The 18,951-nt window shown below is 54.0% G+C and overlaps 2 protein-coding genes across 4 annotated transcripts in view; one reads left to right on the plus strand and one right to left on the minus strand.

The window, feature by feature from the left end:
- ITPR3 (inositol 1,4,5-trisphosphate receptor type 3) overlaps positions 1-13,390 on the plus strand; it is a 40,176-nt gene extending 26,786 nt beyond the window's left edge. The window contains exons 38-59 of one of the 2 annotated variants that reach the window (XM_030965590.1): positions 139-247; positions 389-479; positions 669-838; positions 1,271-1,445; positions 2,153-2,337; positions 2,911-3,111; positions 3,452-3,562; positions 3,855-3,950; positions 4,161-4,262; positions 4,608-4,694; positions 5,281-5,391; positions 5,803-5,995; positions 6,751-6,876; positions 7,314-7,486; positions 8,540-8,704; positions 9,192-9,384; positions 9,736-9,831; positions 10,185-10,309; positions 10,514-10,679; positions 11,523-11,683; positions 12,133-12,294; positions 12,574-13,390. In XM_030965590.1, coding sequence (XP_030821450.1) covers positions 139-247; positions 389-479; positions 669-838; positions 1,271-1,445; positions 2,153-2,337; positions 2,911-3,111; positions 3,452-3,562; positions 3,855-3,950; positions 4,161-4,262; positions 4,608-4,694; positions 5,281-5,391; positions 5,803-5,995; positions 6,751-6,876; positions 7,314-7,486; positions 8,540-8,704; positions 9,192-9,384; positions 9,736-9,831; positions 10,185-10,309; positions 10,514-10,679; positions 11,523-11,683; positions 12,133-12,294; positions 12,574-12,642 — 3,067 coding nt within the window. In that variant the 3' untranslated portion in view covers positions 12,643-13,390. The remainder of the gene's footprint in view (positions 1-138; positions 248-388; positions 480-668; positions 839-1,270; positions 1,446-2,152; positions 2,338-2,910; positions 3,112-3,451; positions 3,563-3,854; positions 3,951-4,160; positions 4,263-4,607; positions 4,695-5,280; positions 5,392-5,802; positions 5,996-6,750; positions 6,877-7,313; positions 7,487-8,539; positions 8,705-9,191; positions 9,385-9,735; positions 9,832-10,184; positions 10,310-10,513; positions 10,680-11,522; positions 11,684-12,132; positions 12,295-12,573) is intronic. The other variant, XM_030965589.1, reaches the window with a different exon arrangement.
- A 998-nt stretch (positions 13,391-14,388) lies between these two features.
- LOC115913534 (ubiquinol-cytochrome-c reductase complex assembly factor 2) lies at positions 14,389-18,335 on the minus strand. Of its 2 annotated transcripts, none has more exons than XM_030965595.1 (4): positions 18,161-18,317; positions 15,957-16,031; positions 15,256-15,325; positions 14,389-14,567 (listed from the first exon to the last, which is right to left on the minus strand). In XM_030965595.1, the coding sequence occupies exons 1-4, from the start codon at positions 18,296-18,298 to the stop codon at positions 14,473-14,475; spliced, it is 378 nt and encodes a 125-aa protein (XP_030821455.1). In that variant the 5' UTR covers positions 18,299-18,317; the 3' UTR covers positions 14,389-14,472. The 2 variants fall into 2 exon arrangements, with proteins under 2 accessions (XP_030821455.1, XP_030821456.1); XM_030965596.1 differs by having other exon boundaries at positions 14,397-14,567; positions 18,197-18,335.
- Between the last annotated feature and the right edge of the window lie 616 nt (positions 18,336-18,951).

Raw genomic sequence — 18,951 nt, forward strand, 5'->3', positions numbered from 1 at the left:
ATGGGTGGGCTGTGCAGCCCTGTGTGCCTGCAGCTGGAGGGATGGTGGATGTGGTTCCCCCTGGCATGCCCAGGTCCCTCCCAGCTGTGTGACAATGGCTGGTGGTGTGACAATGTGACAATTGTGTGACAATGCCAGGCTGGTGCAGCACACCAAGGACCTCATGGAGACGGAGGAGAAGCTCTGCATCAAGGTGCTGAGGACGCTGCAGCAGATGCTGGTGAAGAGGAACAAGTATGGAGAGAGGGTGAGCAGCACGATGTGTGTCCATCCAGCCCCACTCCCAGGCTGGCAGAGCCCACCCTGGGCACCCAGGGGTGCTCAGCTGGTTCTGCCCTGGCCCCAGCCTTGGCGTGGGGACACTGGTGATGTTTGTTTGCCTTGGCAGGGCAACCTGCTGCGGAAAATGCTCATGAACAATTACCTGCAGAACAAGAGGTCCAGCTCCAAGGGGGAGATGGGGGATGCTGCAGGGGGAGGTGAGTGCCCCTCTCGTGCCCCTTCCCCTCAAACAGCGATGGGACCAGGTCTGTGGCTGGTTGCCAGCTCCACAGAGGAGCAGAGGATCTGGGGAGGTGAGGGGGTGGCACTGAGATGCCCTGGCAGTGGTGGGGCTGTGCTGGCGCTGTGCTGCCACAGCATCACATCCCTCCTGTCCTCTCACACAGGCCAGGACCAGGACTGGTCGGCCATTGCCGCTGTCCAGTGCCGGCTGGACCGTGAAGGGGCCACCAAGCTGGTGGCTGACCTCATTATGAACACCAAGAATGAGAAGATCTTCCAGGAGAGCATCCTGCTGGCCATCCGCCTGCTGGATGGAGGCAACACCGAGATCCAGGTGCTGAGGGGGATTGGGCAGCCAGGGGTTGATGTGGGCAGGGTGAGGGTCCAGTGCTCAGTCCTGGGCAGAGCAAACAAACCTCTTGTTTGTGCTGAAATCTGACGATTTGGGTTTCCCAGCTCCATGGCTGGATGACAGGCTGTGGGAAGAGCAGGTGGTTCCAGGTTGTTTCTGGAGTTCTGCTGATGCCCTCTGCTGGGAATTCCTAAAATGGCTCAGGGCTGCAGCGCTGGTGGGGGACCTCCAGGGTTATCCCAAACCCTTTGTCACAGGGAAGCTGCAAAATGCTGTGTGCAAAACCCAGTGTGGCTCCAGCAAAAACCAGGTTATCCTGGGCAATGCCTGCAGTGCTGGGGCTGCTGCCCAGAGGGACAGGCGGGGACACTTTGGACATGGTGGTGGGGACTGAACCGAATGTCCTTTCACCAGAAATCCTTTTACAACCTCATGACGAGCGACAAGAAGTCCGAGAAGTTCTTCAAGGTTCTGCACGACCGGATGAAGAAGGCGCAGCAGGAGACCAAGTCCACGGTGTCGGTGAACATGAGTGACATCGGGAACAAACCCCGTGAGGACAAGGACGAGCCCGACCCTGGCACCAAAGGTACATGGCAGTGTCCCCTTGTCCCCCCAGGAAGGCCAGAACTGGCTCGGTGACAATTCCTGGGGAGGGGACAATTCCTGTGGTGGTGGTCACAGGGGTCTCAGGATGAGGGAAGAGACGAGAATGTTGACTCTTAAGCTTTAGAAGGTTTGATTTATTATTTTATGATATATATTATATTAAAACTATACTAAAAGAGTAGAAGAAAGCCTATCCAGCACTGACTTGGTGACAGGTTGAGCTGAGGAGGGGACAATTCCTATTATGGTGTTCACAGGGGGAAGATATGAGAATGTTGACTCTAAGTTTTAGAAGGTTTGATTTATTATTTTATGATATATATTATATTAAAACGAAATATATAAATATAATCATATAATCATATATAAATATATCAATATAATATATTATATATTATATTCATACTAAAAGAATAGAATAAAGGATTTCAACAGAAGGCTAGCTAAGAATAGAAAAAGAATGATAAAAGCTTGTGACTGACTGAGACAGTCTGAGACAGCTGGGCTGTGATTGGCCATTAATTAGAAACAACCACTTGAGACCGATCACAGATCCACCTGCTGCATCCCACAGCAGCAGATAACCATTGTTTACATTTTGTTCCTGAGGCTTCTCAGCTTCTCAGGAGCAAAAAATCCTAAGGAGAGGATTTCCCATAAAACACGTGTGTGCCCTATTCCCTCCAGGACGAGGAGACACCTTCCTGCTGCCCGGCACCCCCACGCGGTACCCGATGGCCGTGGGGTTCCGCAAGGGCCACGAGCCCGGCGAGCAGGGCCAGAACAACGAGATGGGGGTGACAGTGCTGATCATGGAGCCCATCCTGCGCTTCCTGCAGCTGCTCTGCGAGAACCACAACCGCGACCTGCAGGTCGGTGCTGGGGCCATGGGGCTCTGGGGCTCAGCTCTGGGCTTGGGCTGGGGGAAGGTTGGAAGCAACACGATGTGGACACGCTGCTGTTCTCGAGGTAAAAGGGGCAGTTTATTTTCTGACTCCCAACATTTATGGATTTCTGAAAGCGACAGTGGATTGGAGGGGGAAAGTGCCGCCTCTCCAATGACACTGGGCAAACCAAAGGTCCATCAGATTTTTCCTCCTCTATAAAAGAATGCAAAACGATGAGTTATTTACAGAAAGTGTGTGAGAAAGTGTGTGACAAGGATGTAAACATCAGAAGGCTTAGAGAATCTTAAAAAATCAGGGTGACAGTTGGGATCTGCCCCAGTTAGGCCTCAAAATGCTGTGGCACCCAGCAGCTCCGTGCCTCAGTTTCCCCATGTGCAGTGCTCCATCCAGCTTGGGGCGGTGGGAGGAGTTCCAGGCAAGAGTGGATGAGGTCTGTAGGCTACAGGGGCAGTCGCAGCCCAAATGTCCCTCAAACTGCAGCTGGAGGGGTGTGGGGAGAGAGGGATGGGGACCCCATTGCTGCGCTCTGCCCCACAGAACTTCCTGCGGTGCCAGAACAACAAAACCAACTACAACCTGGTGTGTGAGACGCTGCAGTTCCTGGACATCATGTGTGGCAGCACCACGGGCGGGCTGGGGCTGCTGGGCCTCTACATCAACGAGTACAACGTGGCTCTCATCACCCAGACCCTGGAGACCCTGACCGAGTACTGCCAGGGGCCCTGCCATGAGAACCAGGTCTGGGCGGGCTTCCCCAAACCTCATCACGCACCAGGGGAGCACTGGGGGGGATGTGGGGGAAGCAGGGACAGGTTTTGGGTTCAGAATGTGAGCAGGAGCAGAATGTGGGCAGCAGAGGTCACAGGGTTCCTGCACAGGTCACCAGCTGCTGCTTGGCTGCAGAATGGGGTGATGCAGATGGGGGGAAATAATTCAGTGGTGTGAATTGCAGGAAGAGGGGAGGTTTGGGGGCCCAGGGCTGTAGGCAGGGCAGTGTTTCAGACCAGGGCTGTGCTGGAGGGTGGAGCTGAGAGGACTGGCAGGATCTGTGGGATAACACACTGCCCGACTCCCCCAGAGCTGCATTGTGACCCACGAGTCCAACGGGATCGACATCATCACAGCCCTGATCCTAAACGACATCAGCCCCCTCTGCAAGTACCGGATGGACCTGGTCCTGCAGCTGAAGGTGCACAGAGGCCTGGGCTGGGGTGCTGGGGACGTGTCCGTGTGTCACTGTGTGTGTCACTGCGTGTGTCACTGCCAGGACTCACTGGCAGGGTCACAGGGTGTGCTGTGGGGTGAGGTTGTCACTGTAGAGGGGACCCTGCCTGTGTCAGACCCTCGGGTGGGGCAGGGCTGGGGCATCTCCACCACGCTCAGATGCCCCTGGCACAAGGGAGTTGGATAATTCTGCCCACCCCAAAGCCCTGGGCAGTGGCAGGGCACAGCTCCCCTCACCAAGGGCTTCTCCTCACCAGGACAATGCCTCCAAGCTCCTGCTGGCCCTCATGGAGAGCAGGCACGACAGCGAGAACGCCGAGCGGATCCTCATCAGCCTCCGTCCCCAGGAACTGGTGAGGGAACTGGGAATGTCCCACTGGGAATGTCCCACTGGGAATGTCCCACTGGGAATGAGCCCCCAGCCCACAGCTGGGCATCCTCTGCCCTGGGTCCTGCTGCAGTTTCTGCCTCCCCTGCCCCACTGCTGCTCCTCCTGCCCAAACCCTGGCTGGAGGGGAAAGCAGGGAGCGGGGAGGAGCTCAGTGTTCTGTGCTGCCCTGCAGGTGGATGTGATTAAGAAGGCGTATCTGCAGGAGGAGGAGTGTGAGAACGCCGAGGTTTCCCCCCGGGAAGTTGGACACAACATTTATATCCTGGCGCTGCAGGTAGGGAGCTGTAAAAGCATCCTGCCAGGCTGTGCTCACAGGTTGCGCTTTTCCCTCCATCATTCTGCACATTTCCCTCCATAATTTTGCACATTTCCCTCCATAATTCTGCACATTTCCCTCCATCATTTTGCACATTTCCCTCCATAATTCTGCACATTTCCCTCCATCATTTTGCACATTTCCTCCAGGCAGATTGGCCTCCCTGGGGAGCCAAATGTGCCTTTGGCTGTGGGGAGCAGCCGTGGCTCGCTGGCCATCCTGTGCCCCGTGTCCCCCTGCCGTGTGTGCTGGTGGCTGCCTGCCGTGCTGTGCTCACTGTCACCACCCCTGTCCCCCTCCCAGCTCTCCCGACACAACAAGTCTCTGCAGCAGCTCCTGAAGCCAGTGAAGCGAATCCAGGAGGAGGAGGAGGAGGGAATCTCATCCATGGTATGGAGAGGCACGGCCCCCGCAATCCGCAATCCGCCCCTGATCCGAGGCTGTAAAAAGCCCTTGCAGAGCCCACCTGGGCTTTGTTGTTCAGGATTTGATGGATTTTGGTGTTCCCCAGGGGATTAAAGAGGGAGAAACACCCAAATGCCCTTTTAGCCAGAGGTAGGAGCCCAAAGGTGCGTGTGCCCTGCTGTGGGGTGACACAGGCTGGTGGCCCTGGGGGGGTCCTGCCCTTACCCACTTCCCCATTTCCCTTCAGAAAGGAAGAGCCAAGTCCTTTGCTGCTGTTCCTTGCCCAGGTACCTCAGATCCCGACAAGATTCAGCAGGAATGTGATTTCCCCGGGGGTTTTGTGAGCGCTGGTTTGTAATTTGTGGATTAGCAGCACTTGGATGTAATTATTGCAGGGAATCGATTGTCTGTCACCGCGGGGAGCACTCGCACCCCTCACAGAAGCTTTAATTCATTTGCCTTTCCCTGAAAACCTCATCAGCTGTGGGAGATGTTGAGGCACGTTGTGGGAACAGTCAGATCCAGCCTCTGGCTGGATCCTCATCCTCTCCCTTTCCCTCTCCCCATCCAGCTCAGCCTTAACAACAAGCAGCTCTCGCAGATGCTCAAGTCCACAGCCCCAGTGCAGGAGGAAGAGGAGGATCCACTGGCTTATTATGAGAAGCACACGTCCCAAATCGAGGCAAGACCTCCTGGCTGTCAGCTTTCCACGAATCCCACCTGGCTCCAGATGCCTCATGTCTGATCATTTTGCACCAGGAGCTGCCCCCTCTTCCCACGCCCATGCTGGCAGGAGCATTAACTCCAGGAGCTGAGGGATGAGCAGCCTCCTGGACCCTGCCCTTGTCTCCCAGCAGCAGTGGGATGCAGCTGATCCAGCAGCCTCATCCTTGGCATGGATCCCCCATTCCCACAGTCCCACTTACCCCAGCCAGGGCTCCCTCTGCCTGGGGCAGTTTGGAAACTTTTAAATGAGGGGCTGACAATATTTGGACCCTGTGGAGCAGGAGGGAGGAGGGGGAAGGCACAGCTGGATGTGGGAAGGAGGAAAAAACCCCAGCAGGGCAGGATCTGAGGGCTGTGCATCCTGCAGATCGTGCGGCTGGACCGGAGCATGGAGCAGATCATCTTCCCTGTGCCTGGGATCTGTGAGTTCCTCACCAAGGAGACCAAGTACAGGCTCTTCACCACCACGGAGCAGGACGAGCAGGGCAGCAAAGTCAGCGACTTCTTCGACCAGTCCTCCTTCCTGCACAACGAGATGGAGTGGCAGAAGAAGCTGCGCAGTAAGAGCAAGGCAGAGCCTCCCTCCCCTGGGCTGCCCCGCTGGGAATCTGGGGACATTCCTGCAGGGAAAGGGCTGGGCATGGCATGGCTGGGCTGCAGAGCTCCGCAGAGCACCACAAACGTGGCACAGTGCAGGGAGCGAGGGTTAAAATCCAGCAATGGGGCTCCTCTGTGCTCTCAGGGCAGTTTCTCCACAGCCTGAGGGGCACCTTGCTCACATTCCTTTGGATTCCAGCTGAGGTGTTTTCCCTGGAAAGCGCTTTCAGTTGCCTTCCCCTAAGCCAGGGTCTTGTAGCTGCACATGGGAAATAAAACCTGTGTCTCTGCCCCCTGCAGACCTGCTCAGGGGCTTCCAGGGTGGAAATCCTGGCTGGAAATCCCAGGAACTGAGTAGAGGGTCACACTACGGATACTGGGATGCAGCTGAGGAGTGGTGTAGGAGCTGTGAGGGAGGACAGAGCCCAGCTGATTCCAGGGTCTCGGAGCAGGTTTCCAGAGGGCTGGGAAGCCAAGGAATGTGAGCAGAGCCACTTAGAAGGTGCGCTCCTCTTCCAGCAGACGAGCAGGAACGTTTTCAAAACACTTCATGAATGGTTTGAAGAAGGTGGGAGGCTGGGTTGGTCTGGGGACAGCAGCTGCAGAGCCCACAGGGATCTGGGATGGCACAGAGGGTCTGGGGTGACACAGGGGCTCCAGGAGGACCCGGTTGGCACGAGGCTGGCTGAGGTTTGTGTGTTGCCTCCTCTCCCCCCAGGCATGCCGCTGATGTACTGGTTCTCCCGCAGAATGACACTCTGGGGAAGCATTTCCTTCAACCTGGCTGTCTTCATCAACATCATCATTGCTTTCTTCTACCCCTACGTGGAAGCCACTTCCATGGGTAAGTGCCCCAGCATCTGCTGCTCCTCGGGGTGGAAGGAGCAGGTCCTTGGGCTGGAGAAAGGCAGATACTTGGGCTCCTACAACCCCAATCCTTTCTGCTGGATGAAGGATTAATCAGGATTTCAGCTTCCAGCCCTCCCACCCCTTCCTTCTCAGGGAAACCTCTCTTCTCCTGGGCTGCCCTTCCCCTGTTTGTACAATGTGGGGAGCAGTGATGGGATACATTCCTGTTGTCAGGCAAAGCCTCCATCACCTACAGTGGTTCTGAGCTCTTGGACAAAAGATGTTAGAAAATGCATCAGCAAAAACCATCTGAACCAGCACAAACCCTGCAGTGCAGCATCATCATTTCTGATAAAGAGCTCATTAGTGTGGCTGGACAGCCTGGCAGCAGCAGTGCCCCTGCCTTTAGCATCCATATGTTCCTCTCGCCAGGAGTGCTGGATTCCCCACTGATCTCCCTGCTCTTCTGGATCCTCATCTGCTTCTCCATCATGGCCCTGTTCACCAAGCGCTACGGGGTGAGGCCGCTGCTGGTGGCCCTGATCCTGCGCTCCATCTACTACCTGGGCATCGGGCTCACCCTCAACATCCTGGGCGCTCTCAATGTGAGTTCTCCACCTGCTGGGGCGTCAGGAACCTGCCCTGCAATCCCACAGCCCAGCCAACCCCACTCCCTCCTATGCAGAGGATCAGTAACGGGACATCACGCCATGATCAGTATGATCAAGTGAAGCCAATTTATTACAAAAAGCAAGCCATTTTTGTACTGTTCTCTATTGGTCACGCCTCAAGCCGATACATGATTGGTTAAATCCTTTTTACGCACGCATTTTAATATTTCAGTTGATTTTAGTCAGTCTTCCTTCTTCATGTGTCTCGCTGGGGTTTTCTTGTCTGCCCTTGCATCCTGAACTGTCTGCTTTTGAGCGTGTTCTTCTCCTTTTGTGTCCTTCAAGGACATGGTGACTTCTCAGAGTTCAGTTGGTAATTGCTGCCCCGAGATGTGCAGGATGTCTCTGTTTCAGCCCGCGCGTCCAAAGAATGAGTCAGAGCTCTTCAGTTTTCGGCCTTGAGGTTGTTTATTAATTCTTATCTATAAAATTTTCTTTGTGCCCAGCCAAGGTCTGCTCAGCAGGGCAGCCACAGGCACTCTGACCGCCCCCGAGGTGGTGTTGTCTTTTTATACTACAAACTACCTATAACATATTTACACTTAATTCCCAATACCTATCACCTGTGTTAGACAGTGAACTTCTATTCTAAACCAATCCCAAAGTGCCAACATCACTGCAGAAGATGGAGACCAAGAAGAAGAAGAAGAAAGACTGGACATACCCAAGTTCCTCCATCTTGTCCCCAAAACCCCCATACCAAAAATCCTAAAATCGACCTTTTCACCCTGTGATAATTTTATTATTATGCTGTTTAAATTTCTGTGACTTTCAGGTCCTCATACAAAGCTGGTAATTTGCTCCAGGGGTCAAAATCAAACCTGCAGGAGTTCTGGGCTGCGTGCCAGGGTCTCCAAGCCCCCCAGAGGGGTGCACTGAGTTCTGACACTTACTCAGTCTCTGTGAAGGCTGCTTTGTGCATATGATGCATATGTCCATTGTCCTGCAAAAAACCCTCAACACCCTCCCGTTTCTGGCTGTCCCCAGCTGACCAACAAGATCGTGTTCGTGGTGAGCTTCGTGGGCAACCGAGGCACCTTCATCCGTGGCTACAAGGCCATGATCATGGATGTGGAATTCCTGTACCATGTTGGCTACATCGTGACCAGTGTCCTGGGGCTCTTCGTGCACGAGCTCTTCTACAGCATCCTGGTATGATAAATTCAGGTGCCTAGGGGCACAGGCAGCCTGTCTGCTGCTTTAGGAGCGGGAAGGTTCCTGTGACACCTCCCAGGGGTTGATTGATAGCGGAGAGAACAATTCCCTGTGCTCTAATCTTTGCATGGGCTGAGCTTTCTGCCTCCTGACAGTATCTATTGCTGTCTCTCTCCTGGTCCTGGGCTGTATCTCTCCTTCTAATCTGCTGTGTGCTTTATCTGGGTCAGCTGGGAGGCAACGTGAGCTGCTGAGGGCAGAGCCAGGGTACATGTGGCCTATTCTTGGCTCTCCTGCTGTGTATAAGTCACTCCATTCTTCTCTGCTTCCCTTCAGTAAGCTGGGAAACTTAAAGGCTTTGTGAGAAAAGTTAGTCAAGGTCTGCTGAGCGATCCAAGATCTCAGGATAAAAGGGGATATAGATAGGCCAGGCATTATCAAGAGAAGCACCCTGCAGCATTTCTTTGCTCCTGGGTCCTTTCAGCTGTTTGACTTGATCTACCGTGAGGAGACCTTGTTTAATGTCATCAAAAGCGTGACACGGAACGGGCGCTCCATCCTGCTGACAGCCCTGCTGGCCCTCATCCTCGTCTACCTCTTCTCCATCGTGGGCTTCCTGTTCCTGAAGGATGACTTCATCCTCGAGGTGGACCGGCTGCCGGACAGCAAAGCCAAAGGTTGGGCAGTGCTGGGGGTCGTGGGACACTGTGGGACCCTCCACACACATCTCGGGGTGTGCTGGGTGGGGTTTTACACTGGGAGCACTGGTTTGGGGCTCACAGAGAGGACAGCTTTGTGCTCGTGCTGCACAGAGCAGGGTTTGGGGTTAGTGCTGGCAGAGAAGGGGGCACAATGAAGGGTCAGCTCTGTGGGGTCTCAACTCTGGGAAAAAGCTTCAGGGCCTAAAAAAAGCAGGAGAATATGAAGCAAGTTTTTCCCAGGAAGGTTAGCATATTCCTAGGAGCCCATGGCAGTGGTTTGCTGGGGAGAAGTGCTGCTCTCACAGCCCTGGGGTCTCTTCCTTGCAGATGATCCCTTGGGGATGCAAAAGAACATGGAGACCTTCATGGAGTCGTGCAGCAGTGACAAAATCAGCTGTTCTGCTGCACCCACTGCCTTGGAAGGTAAGAGAGCCCTGTGGAAATGCCAGCTCTGTGTGGCAGCGTGGATTTGCCAGCCAGCTGAGGAAAATCCCAGCTTTTCCAAGGCAGAAACTCAATCTGCTTCCTGGGACGTATTGGGCAAGAGGCCTGTGAATTTTGCACTGACCCTGGCATAAAAAGTGTTGGGGTGGATTGATTTAATCAGAAAGGAGGTGGGAGCTGCAGGAGCATTTGGCTGCTGGAGGAGCTGCTGGCTGGGACATCACAACAGCAGCAGCTGCTCCTGTGTCACTGCCGCTGCAGCTGGAACCACGCCACTGCCAGGCTCTGGTGCTCTGCTGTGCTCTGAGTCCTTGCCCTGCTGTCGTCCCCAGAAGCTGACCCGGAGCAGTGGGAACGTGCCTGTGACACGCTGCTCATGTGCATCGTCACCGTCCTCAACCACGGCCTGCGCAACGGCGGCGGCGTGGGGGACATCCTGAGGAAACCCTCCAAGGACGTGAGTGGGGACAGCACCTGGGACTTCTTTCCTCTGCCAAACCCTGCTGCAATCACTGCTGGCCCCTCTCCCTGGGAGCTGCGACACATCCACCTCCATCTCTCACGTTCTCCTCCTCCCTGGTGCCTCAGGCACAGCTGTGTCACGGGGCTGGCTGGAGCAGAGCTGTGCAAGACACCAAATTCTCCCTCTCATCCATTATAGGAGTCCCTGTTCCCTGCTCGAGTTGTCTACGACCTCCTCTTCTTCTTCATTGTTATTATCATTGTCCTCAACCTCATCTTTGGGGTCATTATTGACACCTTTGCTGACCTGAGGAGTGAGAAACAGAAGAAGGAAGAGATCCTGAAGACCACCTGTTTTATCTGTGGTGAGCACTGAGAATACAGGAATTGCCCCAAAGCTCTTCCTCCCCTCCCAGGTTGGGGGAAGGAAAAGAATTTCAGCTGGATTCTGGTTTTTATTTATCACTGCAAAACTTGAATCTGTTCATTGAGGGGTCACTGCACTGGGAGGGGTTTAAACAAGGGCACAGCTGGAGGGAAATTCTCAGAGTTGTTCCTCACCCTGCTAATGAGGTGTTAAACTAAAACCACATTGTGGGATTCTTGTCGCTGTGCATCTCAGTGCTGAGACCTTCCCTTGGCCAGTGGGGGAAAAAAAGCAGCAAATCTACTGGAGAAATATAATAGAGAAAATGCTCTGGAATCCTTTCAGTCAGCAGTAGGCATAAAAAAAAGAAAACCCCAGTAAATCTCTCAGCTTTTTTCATCTAAAGATCCTCTGGGTTTATTTTACAGGGCAGAGGCAGAGCCAGCAGGACATGGGAAGGATTTGTTCCCTGTGAGGGTGGTGGGGCTGTGGCACAGGGTGCCCAGAGCAGCTGTGGCTGCCTCATCCCTGGAAGTGTCCAAGGCCAGGTTGCACAGGGCTTGGAGCAGCCTGGGATGGTGGAAGGGGGTGGAAGATCCCTTCCAACCCAAACCATTCCATGATTCTCTGATTCTGTGATTTTAAACAGAAGTCTCCTGAACCTCCAGCTGGGCTTTTGCCCCCTGGTTTGGATGTTTATGTGCTAAATGCCAGCTAATTATTAAAAGCACTTAAATGTCACCTTTGGGAAGGGATGCACTGGGCTGAGTTAGCTGCTCACTCACCTCCTCCTCTCCCCATCTCCTCCCTGTCCTTCTCCACCCTGCCCTGCCTTTCCCAGGGCTGGAAAGGGACAAGTTTGACAACAAGACCGTGTCCTTTGAGGAGCACATCAAATATGAGCACAACATGTGGAACTACCTGTACTTCATCGTGCTGGTGCGGGTGAAGAACAAGACTGACTACACTGGCCCTGAGAGCTACGTGGCACAGATGATCAAGGTACAGGTGCCCTCAGGGCAGCTCCTTGGCCATCCCAACCTGCCTGCCCTGGGAACAAGGGGCTGGCCAAGGAAAAACAGCTCTGGGAAGTCCTTTTGGAAAATATTGGCTAATGGTGCAGTGCCTGAGTTTGTTCTTTGCTGTTTTTTTCCATGTGGTCTGTTTGAGGGTTTGTCCTGTGGGTTGAAGGGTTGAACCAAGCAGGGAGTGGGGCTTCAGTGGGGTTTCTAGGCAAGGGAGGGGAAGGAAAGCAAGGAAAGAAAAACTTCTGCACTTGAGCCCATGAACCAACCTAGAAATGGACCATGCATGGACAAATGGCAGATTTTTGCAAAGAGTTTCTTTAATTCCAAAGCACAGGGAGGCTGCCTGTTAAACTCTATCTTCCCTCCTCCTCTCTGACCCCTCACCCCACACCCAACTCCCCTTGTCCATGCTCACATTCCCAGAACAAGAACCTGGACTGGTTCCCCCGGATGCGAGCCATGTCTCTGGTCAGCAATGAAGGGGAAGGGGAGCAGAACGAGATCCGCAATCTGCAGGACAAACTCAACACCACCATGAAGCTCGTGTCCCACCTCACCTCCCAGCTGAACGAGCTGAAGGAACAGGTATGGAAATGGGAAATCCCCTGTAGGAACCCTCTGTCCTTCCCAAAATAGCCACTCAGGGCAGGGAATGGGAGAAAGGACCACAAAGACAAGCACAGGGCTCCTGCAGCTCTTTTTTGGGGGAACTGGGGACACTTGGGACACGTGGGTTTGGGAAGTGCCTCACCAGCTCAGAGCTTGCTGGCAGAGGCTCAAAGCAGCACAGTCAGACACTTGGGAAGCACATCCAAGAGCAGGAGGGCCTGGAATTGCCTCAGCATGTCCTCGTTGGAATTGCAGATGACGGAGCAGCGGAAGCGCAGGCAGAGGATGGGGTTTGTGGATGTGCAGAACACCATGAACCACTGAGACACAGTTCCAGCCACCGAGGGACTGCACCTGTGGCAGCTGTGGCTGCTTCTCCCTGGGCTCCAGGCGTGGATTGTCACTGCCTGGGGACAATGGACCACATGGAAAGGGCTTCCCAGGCAGCATCTCCCTTAGAGCTTGTAAGCAATCCCAGGAGCAGGGACCGGCCGGAGCCCACACCTGGGCCCAGGTGTTTTTCTAACACCCTCGTAGGAAGATAAACCATACAGGACTTTCATTCCTCATTGCAATAACTCTTTTATTTTGCAACTGTGGAGGGTTGTATCTTTATCTCCATGTGCTCCAGCCCCCCTCAGCTGTGGGGTAAGTAGCTGTAGGGCCGCACTATTTAACTTATTCTGAGTGCCACTCGTCCCTGTGGATATTTGCCAAGCAGCCCTCGTTATCTGCTGTGCCTGCTCCACGCTGACCCCTCTCCATTTACAGAATTCTCTCCATCCTGTGGTGCAGTAAAGAGCAGCTGAACTCAAGGAGGTGGATTTAATTTAATTAACTTGCCAGATGAGGAGCTGAGCTTGTCCTAGTGGGAACTAAAAGTCTTTTGCCTTCTGTGCACCAAGGATCTTTGGGCAGCAGTAGTAGGAGCCTGCAGGTTTACAGGAGTTCACTGTGAAGGGGTGTCCTCTGTTTTAGTTTCATGTCTGGTGTCATGTTTTACCTTTTTTTTGTTGTTTTGTTGGTTTTTTTTTTTAGTTGTTATCATTGTTACTTAAGATCTGAAGTGTAAATTGCCTTAACTAAATTAAATACAGAATCATGTTATAATAAAAACTTCAACGTGGTAAAGAAAGTCCCCTCCCTGTGCCCTCTGTGTGATGGGGCTGTGGAACAGAACCCAAAGCAGGGGTGGCACCCAAGGTGCTCCCCAGCCTGCTGCTCCCAGCTCCAGGTGTTGCACATCCCCTGCCAGACGCTGCCATCAAGAGCCACCACCAGCACCAGTCTTGGTTCCTGGAGCTCTGGACCAGAGCCTGCTGCAGTTTCAAATTCTTTCACTGCCTGCCAGGAAATCACTGCTGAAACCCATAAAAAGGAGCAGCTGTTGGTGCTGTGGAGCCCTGGCACAGCTCTGCTCCAGACACTCATCCTTCCCAAGCCAGCCCCAGCTCCAAGCCCAGGAACAGACACTGATGAAAGCAGTAAAGCTCTAAAAAGGAATAAAAAAGCCCATAACAGTGAAGTTGCAGAACACTTGAAATGTGTTTATGGCTCCATCTAGCAGCATGTCATTTAATCCTGCCTTCACCCTCAGCTCTGCACTAACCCACACATCCCTCTCCTCAGGCTGGGGGGAATCTGCACAGAGCTGGCTCCTCCAGCAGCAGCAGCTGATTAAAATCTCAATTAAACTCGTGCTCCGCTGTCACCATGGCAAAGTCACCCTCCGTCCTCTCTGTCTTCTCTGAAGGAAAATAAATGTGGTGATTAAAGTTCTCCCTCCCTGGTCCCTGGGCTAACACACAAACACAAGCACAGAGAGGTTTTCACATCCTCTCTGTTCTCTTCACAAGAACATTTAAAGCTGCACCTCCTCCCTCTGGGCAGCTCCTGCTTGTTCCATTTTTTGAGATGCAAAGGGCCAGGTTTGACACCACAAAGTTCCCTTCCCTGCATTGCTCCAGCATGGATGGATGTGTTAAGCTCTGCCCCAGATTCCCAGCAGAAAAAAAGGAGGCACTAAATATGAAGAACGTAAAGGGTAGGGCTGAACAAAAATGCTGTTGCTAAGAGGAATAAGTGGTTTTATTCATCATGGCAACACACAGAGCTTCAGGGATATGTACAGTGGAGAAGCTGAGAGCTGGGCCCTCACTTCAAGTCCTCCTCGGGTTTCTTGGCAGAGAACTTTTCCCGCAGTCTTTTCCACGTCCCTTTTTTCCTGTCTTCCATCTGTCTCAGAATGTCTGCAAAAGGAGAAGGGAGACAGAGATGGGGCCAGAAGAAGATAAGCAGGCAAGCAGAGAAATGAAACCCTCTTAAAACAGCTCTGCCTTCCATCTAATTTCCTTTCCTGACTTCTCTTCTTAATGAATTTTCATTCCAGGCCTGAGGCGAGGTTGGTTTCCCTTCCAATCAATGCAGGGAGTCTCTTATCACCAACAACTGATACTCAGTTTCCACGCACTGCAATCAAAGTCAGGAACTGGAGCAGAACAAAGCTGCTCTGGCTCCCAGCTCTGCCCTTCATGAGGGATGTGGTGAGAGCATTTCTGCGTGGGGCACCAGCTCCTTCCCAGGGTCTGACACACAAGGAATACCAAGGGAACTGGAAGATGGTGAAAGAGAAGCTGAGCTCAGTGTTGGGCTGACGTGGCAAATGTGTTCCTTTCACACAGATCCTGCTGTCTGACCCCATGGAGCCTTTGCAAACCCTCTATGGTTCCTGACAGTACAAAATCCAATTGATTCCTCCCCCAAAATACTGAGTTACTCCTATTCCTGAACTTACTCCTCATCCAACACCTCCACAGAACTGCAGGCAGCCCCTTGGCGCCCTCCAGTCCCAGGGGCTGAGGAGGGATGCAAGGGAGCACCCCAAAAACCAGCATGACCCTTTCCCCTGCCCTCTCAGACCAAGCCCAGCAGCAGTACCTGTGGCCAGGATTGTCCTGCAATCCTCCACTGTCACCCCGGTGAAGGTGGTGTCCTTCAGGCGTGGGTACTTCCCAAGAGAGCGGCAAAAAGAGGGAGAGAGACAAAGAAGTCACTTGTAGTGCATGAAAAAGGCACAAATGTCACCAGCTGGCACAGCCTGAGAGCGTTTTCAGCTGGGATTCTGTTCATCCACACCAAGAACCAGGCCTGCCCTGCTCACCCAGCAGCTGCCCTGGGTGACCACAGGGACACCTGCATCCAGCCCTCAGTTGTCCCTCAGGCATTCCCAGCAATGCTGCCATCCCCAGCAATGCTGCCATTCCCAGCAATGCTGCCATTCCCAGCAATGCTGCCATCCCCAGCAATGCTGCCATCCCCAGCAATGCTGCCATCCCCAGCAATGCTGCCATCCCCAGCAATGCTGCCATCCCCAGCAATGCTGCCATCCCCAGCAATGCTGCCATCCCCAGCAATGCTGCCATTCCCAGCAATGCTGCCATCCCCAGCAATGCTGCCATCCCCAGCAATGCTGCCATCCCCAGCAATGCTGCCATCCCCAGCAATGCTGCCATCCCCAGCAATGCTGCCATCCCCAGCAATGCTGCCATCCCCAGCAGTGCTGCCATTCCCAGCAATGCTGGAGCAGGTGGTGGCTCCCCACCAAAGAGAGGGGCAGAGGCCAGTGCCTCAGCTCTCACCTTGTTTTTGTAGAAGTTGGTGTGGATCTTGACCAAGCTCTCGTACATTTGGTCACAGGCCTCGGGGTCAGGGATCTGCAGGGGACACAAGTGTCACACAAGTCTGGTTTTGCACCTCCACAACAAAAACCCTCCTCGTTCCAAGGGACAATCAGAACTCCCAGTGCACTGCTGGATACCATCCATCTGCTGTCCTGCTCCAGGTTTTTCCCCTCCATCTCCCACCAGCTCGGCCTGCAGGAATAACAACACCTGGGATTTCCAGAATGGATCTGAAACTCTGCCCCAACAAGACCTGACAGTGAATGCACAGCTCCAGAGGATGTTATTGGCTGGTGCTGTGAAATCTGTGCCCCTCCTGCTGCGAGGCCACTGCTGTCACCTGCCTCATTGTAGGGAATCACCCAGGACAAGGGGCTAAAAATAACCTGTAATTGATTAGGGAAATCAGCACAAATGACAAGGAACAGCTTGAAGGGTAACTGGATTTCTATTTCGGCTGGAAGATCCGGCTCACCCCGATGTCTCTGCCTGGCACAGCCCCTGCTCAGCTGCCTTCCCAGTCTACAATGTTTTCCCTGTTGGGTTTTTATTGTGGTACAATGAGCCCAGCTCACCCCAGAACTCAATGTTGGTCCATGAATGGTTAAAACAAGAGTAAAAATAACACAAAAGGTGTCAGGATGAAGGAGGAAGAGTAAGGAAAAGGTCTCTGCAGGAGAGAGGATACAGGGACAGCCAGATCCCCCTGCAGGTGATCCCCAAGGCTCCAGAGGATCCAGCCACTAAAAGGGAGGCACAAACAGCATCCCTCCCCTGGAAATCCAGCAAATCTCATTCCATCAGATGGCTAAAGAAGCCCTGTGGCTCTAGTTCCCCTCTTAGAAGCTCCTCCTGCCAGCACATTCAGCCTCTCCACACACAAATTGCCACCACTGCTGCAGGCATCAATTCAGACTTCCAGGATCAGTGGCAGCTTTGGGATCTTGGAGCCAACTGGTGCAACACATTAAGCTGTCCTGAGCATATGGAAAAGCAATAAAACCCTTCCCAAAATGCCTGCTGCAGGCTATTCTGGTCACCAGTACAGGATCAGGAGCCTCTAATGGCCCCTTGAGGTCTAAAGTGCATCTCTGGAACAATGTTTTTATGCTAAGAAAGGGCACATTTGCATTCTGCAGCAACACCTCCGTGCCTGGGAAGGTCTGCAGCCAAGTCAGGCAGCAGATTCCCTAACTTATTTCAGCAGCAAAGCCTAAACTCCAACAGAATTACAGCTGGAGGCGGAATTCAATTGTACAACCGCTGCATTCCATCAGTGTCAGGCAGTGCTGCAGCATCTCATCGTCCCACCCTCGAGGTAAGGACATCACAGGAATTAACTGGATCCCAGCATGGCTGAAAAATTCCCAAAGCTCTGTACCCCACTCCCATAACCACAGAAATGGAGTTCTCCAAAGAACATGGGGTAAAAGGTGCAAGAACTGGGTATAAACCAGTTATGCTGAGGATAAAACAGCTGTCCTGGGTATGAACCAGGGGTGCTGAGTATAAACCATTTGTCCAGGACACCAACCAGGTGTCCTGGGTACAAACTGTTCTGGGCACAAACTGTCCTGGGCACGGACCAGGTGTCCTGGGTGCAAATTGTCCTGGTCAGAAATTGTCCTGGGCACGCACTAGGTGTCCTGGGTACAAATTGTCCTGGGTATAAACCAGGTGTCCTAGGCACAAACCATTTATCCTGAGTACAAACCAGGTGTCCTAGGCACAAGCCCAGTGTCCCGGGCACAAACCAGGTGGTCCCAGGTACAAACCCAGCGTCCTGGCTACCAATCATTTGTCCCAGGTACAGCCCAGGTGTCCCGGGCACAGTGTGCCCCGTGGAGGCACAAGCCCGTGGCCGGCATTCCAAAGCTTTCCCGGGATGTGTGTCCCAAATTCTGCCGAGCCCGGCCCGGGAGCAGCCGGGAGCAGCAGAACTCCATCACCTCTGGAGTTCCCGTTCCCTCCCAGCTCTAACATTCCATGAAGGCCCGAGCACAGCCTCCTACAGCCCGGGGAGCCCCGGGGCAGAGCCGGGTGTGAGCCCCGAACCCCGCGCTCCGCCCCGGCCCCTCAGAGCCCCCTCAGAGCCCGCGTCGGGCCGCTCCCCGCGCCCCGCCAGGCCGGCGCCGCGGCGGTGCCGCCCTCCCGCCCCTCACCGGCGTGTTCTCGCCCTCGCGGAAGGCCTGCGCCACCTTCTGCCGCAGGAAGGAGCCCAGGTCCCGCTGCTGCTTGGTCTCCTCCACCGGCCATTCCTCGCAGAGCCGCAGGAAGCGCCGGTACCGGCTGGCGGCCATGGCGCCGGGTCACGTGCGCCGGGGGTCACGTGGCGCCGCCGCCGGGTCACGTGCGGGCGCGGCTGGGCGGGAATGCCTGAGGGGAGAAAATCCTGGCAGCGGCGTCGGGTCCCAAAGTGCGTTCGATGCCCGCCTTGTCGGCAGCCCAGAGCAGCACCTCCAGCCATGGGGGCTCCAACACCGCCCTTTCCATGAGGAAATTCCAACCTGAACCTCCCCTGGCTCAGCTTGAGGGCGTTTTCCCTTGTCATGTCCCTTGGGAGCAGAGCGCGACCCCCTCCAGCTGTTCTCTCCTGTCAGGGAGTTGTGCAGAGACAGAAGGTCCCCCTTTGATCCCCCCTTTTCTCCAGGCTGAGCCCCTTTCCCAGATCCCTCAGCCTCTCCTGCTCCAGACCCTTCCTGGCTCCCTCAGCCCCTCCTCAGAGGATTTAGAATGCTTTGAATTGAAGGAACCTTAAATCCTATCTCATCCCACCCCCTGCCATGGCAGGGACATGTTCCACTATCCCAGGTTGCTCCAAGCCCCGTCCAACCTGGCCTTGGACGCTGCCAGGGATGGGGCAGCCACACTGTGCAGGTGTATGAAAGGTGAAAAGGGAGGACACATGGAGATTTTTCTAATTATTCAGCCAACAAGTTGTTTTCCGTGCAGC

This window comes from Camarhynchus parvulus, chromosome 26, assembly GCF_901933205.1.
Source record: "Camarhynchus parvulus chromosome 26, STF_HiC, whole genome shotgun sequence".
Lineage (NCBI taxonomy): Eukaryota > Metazoa > Chordata > Aves > Passeriformes > Thraupidae > Camarhynchus > Camarhynchus parvulus.

Bases quoted from the DNA above. Each gene is read 5' to 3' on its own strand.
- LOC115913534 (XM_030965595.1), bottom strand. From the start codon at position 18,298: ATGGCCGCCAGCCGGTACCGGCGCTTCCTGCGGCTCTGCGAGGAATGG. The intron at 16,032-18,160 runs GTGAGGGGCGGG...TGTCCCCTGCAG, and splicing joins GCGAGGGCGAGAACACGCCG to ATCCCTGACCCCGAGGCCTG. The intron at 15,326-15,956 runs GTGAGAGCTGAG...TCTCTTGGGAAG, and splicing joins CCAACTTCTACAAAAACAAG to TACCCACGCCTGAAGGACAC.